This window comes from Rhagoletis pomonella, unplaced genomic scaffold, assembly GCF_013731165.1.
Source record: "Rhagoletis pomonella isolate Grant_MI unplaced genomic scaffold, Rhpom_1.0 Rhpom_scaffold_00007, whole genome shotgun sequence".
In the NCBI taxonomy this organism is placed as follows: Eukaryota; Metazoa; Arthropoda; class Insecta; order Diptera; family Tephritidae; genus Rhagoletis; species Rhagoletis pomonella.
The window spans coordinates 68083969-68091934 of record NW_023458561.1 but is presented as its reverse complement, the minus strand read 5'-3'; the positions used below and the strand labels follow the sequence as shown (position 1 = coordinate 68091934).

The 7966-nt window shown below is 35.0% G+C and overlaps 1 protein-coding gene across 2 annotated transcripts; it reads left to right on the top strand.

The window, feature by feature from the left end:
• Window positions 1-2604: 2604 nt before the first annotated feature.
• LOC118743398 (coilin-like) lies at window positions 2605-6990 on the top strand. Of its 2 annotated transcripts, none has more exons than XM_036476041.1 (5): window positions 2605-2915; window positions 2961-3424; window positions 5415-6469; window positions 6562-6667; window positions 6771-6990. In XM_036476041.1, the coding sequence occupies exons 1-5, from the start codon at window positions 2695-2697 to the stop codon at window positions 6782-6784; spliced, it is 1860 nt and encodes a 619-aa protein (XP_036331934.1). In that variant the 5' UTR covers window positions 2605-2694; the 3' UTR covers window positions 6785-6990. The 2 variants fall into 2 exon arrangements, with proteins under 2 accessions (XP_036331934.1, XP_036331935.1); XM_036476042.1 differs by having other exon boundaries at window positions 2607-2915; window positions 2970-3424; window positions 6771-6987.
• The last annotated feature ends 976 nt before the right edge of the window (window positions 6991-7966 follow it).

Sequence of the window (7966 nt, the reverse complement as noted above, 5' to 3'; positions counted from 1 at the left end):
ACAAAATTTGTCGATAAAAAAGCGGATTTTCTGCCAACTTTTCTAGGGCCCATTCACTGAAAATTCGACGTTGTGGCAGATCGTTCGGCTTCAGTTCTTGCACGAGCTGTATTTTATACGGTTTTACACCAAGATCTTTGCGTAAAATCTTCCATGTGGTCGAATAACACAAACCCAATTGCTGCGAACGGCGACGAATCGACATTTCACGGTCTTCAGCAACACTCTCACAAACAGACGCAATATTCTCTTCTGTACGCACTGTACGCATTCGTGTGGTTGGTTTAATGTCCAATAAAGTAAACTGAGTGCGAAACTTGGTCACAATCGCATTAATTGTTTGCTCACTTGGTCGATTATGTAGACCATAAATCGGACGTAAAGCGCGAAACACATTTCGAACCGAACACTGATTTTGGTAATAAAATTCAATGATTTGCAAGCGTTGCTCGTTAGTAAGTCTATTCATGATGAAATTTCAAAGCATACTGAGCATCTTTCTCTTTGACACCATGTCTGAAATCCCACGTGATCTGTCAAATACTAATGCATGAAAATCCTAACCTCAAAAAAATCACCCGTTACATATCTATAAGCGGTTAGGTTGATTCACCAGAATGAAAAGGGATTCTATTCGATTTTGCTGTGGTGGAAAAGAAAGGTGTGCATGAGAAGAAAATTCTCCCATTTGGAAACATTTTTCTTCCAATTTTAAAACGTGTCGGTGAGCATTTGAAATTTACCATTTCAATTTTTTTACACAATTAATAAGCATCAAATGAGGAAAAATCGAATTTCGATTCTCGAATCCGACGGGGTCTATTAATCGATTTAAAAACGGCATTTCTACTTCAACCAGGGCGAATTTATACAAGGTGGTAGCAAGAATACAAAAACAACAACCACATGTATTTTATATTGCGGGTGTGACGTCAACTCTCAATTCGCCCCGAAGTTTATATGGATTTTGTCGTGGTCAAGGCGAATTTATACAAGGTGATGTTGATGGCGAATTTAGTTTTTCGCCGCGGTACTTTTTAATGTCAAAATGATGTGTTTGTTGTAATATGAATTCGCCGTGTTTACAACAAACACATTATTTTGACATTATTGTCTTGACAATGTTGTCCGGTGTAAACCCTAACTTAGTTACAGGTTACCAGGTAGTCGCTTTTGCTACAAATACATAAATCGGCAAAACCAAAGTAGCGGTACCCACTGACGGCAACACCTTTTTTCGCTGCCACGTGCTTGTATTTAGTCCCCTTTCAGACACGTCAAGTCTTGAAAGCAATTTTTTTCGCGTCAACTTTAATTGAATTCAAGTCCTTGGTTCTTTAAATGGGAAGCAACGAAAAGATCAAAAGAGACAAGAAAACTTGAAACGAATTGACGGTACGGAGGTATCTGTACTCTTCCCCTCTCTTCTCACTTCCTTCGCCAACGAACAAGCAGACTTGAAAGCAAGACTTGACGTGTCTGAAAGGGGACTTACTAGTACCGTTCTGTCCCTAGTGATAGAACTTTTTAGAAAAGCATCGATACTAGTACTCACATAGAATACTCTAAAGAAGAATCGATGCCAGTACTCTTATTTGCAAAAAAGTATCGAGACTATTTATAAACCAGTTTACTTTTAAAATAAAATTCAAATGCAGAAAATGAGAAACAAATGTGGTGAAGTCCATTCAATAAATAGATGCTTTCTTTCATAAAATTGTCTTCCAGAATAGGCTGGATTCCGATTTCACAACGAGGGTAGAATACATTCGTTAACGAAGGCTTTGATATGCTGGAGAATAGCCAAGTTATCGTTTCGAATTCCATCCCCTTATCCATTCATTATAGAAGGTGAAGTCAAAAGGTTCGTTCTCCAATTATTTAAGAATTTTTAACCAAAGCCAATTGTGAAAAGACCGCTGCCCCTTTTCGATGGTGTATAAAAATAGCTGTACCGATTACCAGTAGCTCATAAAAACAAAATATGTATTAATTCTTACTATGGGAGTATGTAAGTTCAAATTTTAAAGCCGTTTTTCTAGGCTTTTTTTTGGGCTATAATAGTGTTGAAGTATATGAGTGTTATGTTCCTTTTCACGAAATTCATATTGGTTGTGGAAGATAATTTTCGAACGCTCGCCACAATGTCTTTGGGTAATTTTCAAACATTTTGTAATTGAAAGAACGAACTTTTTCATAAGGATTTTTAATATTTTTACTTAAAAAAGTTCATAAAACTTCGATGTGTTTTGTTGTTGTTTTAGCGGCTACTAAGCCCCGTTCGGGGCGGTTCATCCATCAACGTTGTCGTCAATTTCAGCTAGGGGGAGGCCCAGGAAGTGTGCGACTTCCACAGGGGCTGTCCATAGGGACAGGGGCGTTAGCTGAGTGGGGTTCTCAGGGCATGTGAAGAGGTGCCAGGAGTCATGCGGCGACTCTCCACATGCCGGACATTGGTTGGGCACATCCTCGTTGATTCTACTCAAGTAGGAGTTGTTATTCGCGATACTTACTCAGTACTTGTCAAAAAGTATCGAGTTCCCGATACTACTCAGTACTCAGTAAAAGTATCGATATTCTGTACTCGTTACTCGCATAATTCTATCACTATTTGTCCCTAGCCATGTCCAAATCGAAAACAATTTTTTTTCTTAACTGTGTTAAGGCGTTTGTTAATTGTTGTCTTGTGAAAAAATGAAGAAGTTTCCAGTGAAAATTGATTTGTCAACTTTTTTTGACGATGAAAGAAAGTTTGTTATAATTCTTGTAGATCCACTATGGAAAAGCGTACAATGTTTGCAACATCGTGTGGAAGAAATATTTGACGTACGACCGGTACATTTTCTCACGGATGATAATCTTTTTATTCCACCGCAGGAATCTATAGAAGTTATGGAATTCACCGGATCACTTAAGTAATAAAGTTGCACCAATGGTAAAATTAATATAAAAAGTTTGAGTTTTTCCAGGGCATTCATACCAAAACTTGCTCTCGAGGAATCTCGTCGTCGTCGTTCAAAGAAATTTAATCCGGAACCTTTTCCGACTGAGAAAGAGTCAGTTAAAAAAAGGAAATATCATACATTGGCTACTGAAATCTTAGATGTTTCTATTCAGAATCAAACTAAAAAGTCGAAGTGTACACCATTAGAGGCGTCCAACGTGGCAACTCCAGTTTCCAACGAGTCCCAAGAAATCACAAGTACCAATGAACAGACTTGTGCATTTAAGCAAACTACGAAAATACCACCAAATGATAGTCCAGCTGAACTCGGCGCTCGTAATCGCAAAACATCCAATTCAGATATTTTAAAAAATCAGAGTTATACGGATAAGGAAGAGGAAGGGTTAGTATCGATAAGTAAACCTAAAAAAAAACGATCTCACAAACGAGAGATTGAGACGGACGGAAAAAGGCAAAATGGTAATTAAATATGCATGTCATACCTTGATATAAAAACGCCCTAACTCATTTTTTTTTTTTTGAATACAGTACTGCAGTGGTTCCCAACCTTTTCCAACTGGCGACCCACATGTCCTTATCGTAATACCTCCACGGTCCACTAGTTCACGGTGGAGTAAGAAACCTAAATTTGTATCGCATCCCGTCCTTATATATAAAATATATATTTTACCATCAAATATTGCAAATATATCTGTGTTCATATGGAATAGTAGCTTATGTCGAAAGGCTGGCTTTAGTATAATGCGGCAGTCGCAGCATAGAACTTTTGGCAAATAAGCGTGCAAGAAATAGTTCCGATACTAGCAAGTCAATATTCTTATTGAGTCTCACAAAAAATTTCTTGTCGTTTTGGCGAAGACTTGGTGGCCAGATTAAATGACCTAAAAAGAATTGAAGTCTGGGCCATCATGAATGGCAGGTACTTCCTATTTCGTGCGTTCCTTTTGATCTCAGTACACTATAACCAATTATTTTGAACGAGATGGTGCTAGAATTCAAATATGTTGTTCCTATTCTTGCTATTAAAATGAATCCCCGCTTAACTTGCATGGATCACATACGTCATAGTATATCCAAAATTATATTTTATATTAAGAAATCTGCGGCACTCTAGTTAAGTTAAGTCCCTCATCGTTCCCCATATTTCGTATGTTGGACTCGTCTATGGGAATCTAAGCTACGATTCTAGGAAGAGATTAAATCTAGTTTTAAATAACGTGGATAGGTTCATTTATTGTAAGAAGAAGTTTGACCACATATCCCAGGGGCGGTTATCATTATGAGTAAAATTATTTATATCAGCATTTAATCATTATTTTATGAGTTTTATTTTTTTCGCTCTAAAATATTAATTATCATTGATTTTTATTTTTCTGCTCGACGGAAATGATTATTATTTGATTTTTATTTTTTCGATCAAAAATAATGATGATTATTTTATGATTTTTATTTATTCGCTCAAAGATAATAATTATTGCTGAGTTTTATTTTTCCACTTAAAAATAGTGATTATTTATAAAATTGCAAAGGCTTTACAGACGCAACTTGCTGAAATTTTTACCTGCAAATTTTTAGAGTTATTCCTTTAATTAGGGTGTCGCTACCTCTGAAAAGGATACGACGGAAACCGCGATGGTACAGATTTCTATTTTTTGGAATGATCATTATTCTTAAGTGAAAAAAATTTAACTCAATAATAATTATTATCTTTGAGCGAATAAATAAAAATCATAAAATAATCAATATTTTTGATCGAAAATATAAAAATCAAGTAATAATAATTACCTTTGAGCGAAAAATTAAAACTCAATTATTTATTATTATTTTTAATCTTTATTGGTTAAACTCGAAAAATAATAATCATTGTAAATTACAGTGGGACGTACGAAAACAAATACGTGGGTATAAATAAAATGGTTTTACAGCGATTACAAATTGTTGATTTTTTTGGTTAAAATTGAAAAAATAATGATTATTTCCGTCCCTGTTAGTTTTTGTAAAATCATCTCGTACACACAATATTGTTGTCCCAAGGTACAAAAATTTACCGGCGTCTAGATTGTTTTTTGTTAGCTATCAGGATTTGGAGCCCAATACCAATTTAAATTAAATGTATAACATCGATTGGATCCTTCAAAACTATTTGTATTTTCCTCCCTCTATCCCCTAACATATGTGCAAGCGCCAATCTATTATTATTATTACATACAATATTAATGAGATTTTTGGGACTGTTTCAATTGAGCTAACACGTCAACTTTCTGATGGTTTATTCAATTGTTTCTGATATGTTTAGGATTGATTCGCGACCTGTAGCCCTTTCGCGACCAACAGGTTGAGAACCGATGCAGAACTGTACAAAATAAAAAAAAAATAAAAACTTATTAAATTTGTATTATGAATTGATATATGATTTATACTTCCCAATAATTAAAACGATTCTTTATAGTAAATTCTGAAACAATGCAGCTGGAAATTTGCTCGTCGACTTTCCTTACCAATTCAAAATCAATCGGCAAAAACACGCACATATATTTTGATGATTCAACTATCGTAGAGTCGACAACAAATAAACAAACTAATCCAGTTAATACCACATCCACTCGTGATAAAAATAAATCGCCAAAAGTAATTTTTAAATGCCATTTGAATAATGATATTACAAAGCCTTTGGTTTTTCCTTTACAAGTAATTAACAGAAGCCGTAAAGCTCGGAAACCTCTAATAGATATTCAAGAAAATATACTATTACCGCCCGCCAATATCGACATCTTAATCAAAAATGAACTTGCCAAGCCATTGAATAACGATTTTGAGAAAAACATTTTGTCTAATACTTTTGTGGCTGCAGAAAATTCAAATAATGTCGAAGCAGAAGGTGATATAGAAAACGTAAATAATATGGAAAGTAACGACCAACTAAAATCCACAAAGGACGATACTAATAATAATTTTGAGCTCACTGAAAAAGCAGAAATAAACGCAAGCATCACAAGCGAATTGGAAAAAACAAGCGATTTAGAATCCACAACAAAACAAGCCATGGAAGAAATAATACATTCGAGCAATGAAAGTAAAGAAAAAGCTGATGAAAAACATATCTCAATTGCAGGCGAAAATAATCAAAATAGAAACTCGAGTGCAAATCATACAATGACTGAGCCTTCTGGCGATGAAAGTAAATCTCAAAAAGAGCCGGCCAACAATGAAGCTGAAATAGTCCAAGAAGAATCATTCGTTAAAATAACAGCAAACACAACGGCTGCATCTAATAATTCTTTGGAATTGGAGGAGAGCTGTGTTATAGATTTAGATGATGATGAAGACGTGATTGATTTGAGTGACGCTGATGATCAACAACAGCCGTTTCAAATGACGCCGAATACTTCTAGGCTTTCAGAAACCCTAAACAAAAGCATTAGCGCAATGAGCGCCACTGAGATGCTTCCTTTCTGTACACCACTTACATCTATGCCTGCAGTGGGCGATATTGTTGTATTTAAGGTACGAAACTATAAAATCTAGTACACATAGTACTTACATATGTACTGTATATGCATGTCAAGTGTATTCATATAATTTTTTATGTTTTGCAGTTCAATCGGAGAAGTTTAGAAGAGAAAAAGGATGTATCTGAATACATAGCTTGTAAATGCGAACATATAAATCGGCGGACGAAAGTTTTAAAACTCGCCATATTAGGTAAATTTTAAGTGAACTATGTATGTATATAACGCGTACATATGCGCCGTTTATCTTCAAGGTGGCATAATTCGTTTCCTTCTCTAAATTTCTAAATTGTTAGTTACTTCCAACTGAATGCATCTGTAAATTATTCTACCGTCGTAAGCTAATGACATAACCTTTACCTTTATCTGATGAACCTGTACGAATAACAGACGCGTTCAGGCACAGTTGAATGATCGATCAATGAAGTCAAACGGCCTGAAATGTCACTTCCAAAATAAACTGCTCATATGTACCAAGGCTGTAAACCGCTCCAAATGTCGATGCGTCTAGAAAATATTTGAACTTGTACAAGAATCGGTTCATTAGTATATCAGAAACGCGCTTGTTGTTGTTGTTGTAGCAGCATACAAATTCCCCAAAGACTTTTTGGGGAGTGTTGCTGGAGTGACAGTCCTTGGCCAGATATAAATCTGGGTCGTTCCGGTTACGTAGACCCGACTGTCGTGGGAACGCAGAAACGCGCTTCAGTTCAAATTGTTACAAAGTGATACAAAATATACTATAAAATGGCAATTACTATATACATATCGACCCCTATTTTCGATTTTACCGAAAGCGGTAAAAGGCAAGTTTTACAGGACAGGCTTAAACAGTATAATAATTTATTTGGATTTAAATGGACAACAAAATTATTGAATGCTACCTTTTGAATAGGACTATTAATTTTTTGAATACCTTATTGTCTAACTGTTTGGTGCATCTAGTAGATTGTCCACAATTTGTCTTCGTTGATGCAGTTTTAAAGCTCATTCAATTATCAAACAAACATTAAGCCATCGACCATATTGACAATACTAATACGGAAAAGTGGTAAAATCAAAATCTTATAAGCAATTTGAAATAATTTCGATTGTGTGCATCCATAAGACGCCCCGGGACGAAAATTTTAAGCTTTTGCTTGGAATTGCTTATTTGGCTTATTCTGGGTTTCCAAGCTTAATTTCAACCAGGGTTGCCACTTTGGTAAATTGTTACCAAAATTGGTAGAAAAAAATTGGGTTGGTAAAAAGGTAAATTTTTTCTCATTTTGGTAGATTTTTGATGAACTTTCCGTTCCCGATTTATTTTTCGTAGTTATCTTTAAATATATTAAAAATTTCTTTGCATACATTTTATATAATTACATACGTATAAATGTATATCGACATAAGGCGAACATATCTCGCTCCATTCAAACTAATTTTACTGGAATCCCGAGGAGCTTTTGATTGCCTAAATATTTTAAATGATTATTTAAATATAAAAAAAAAA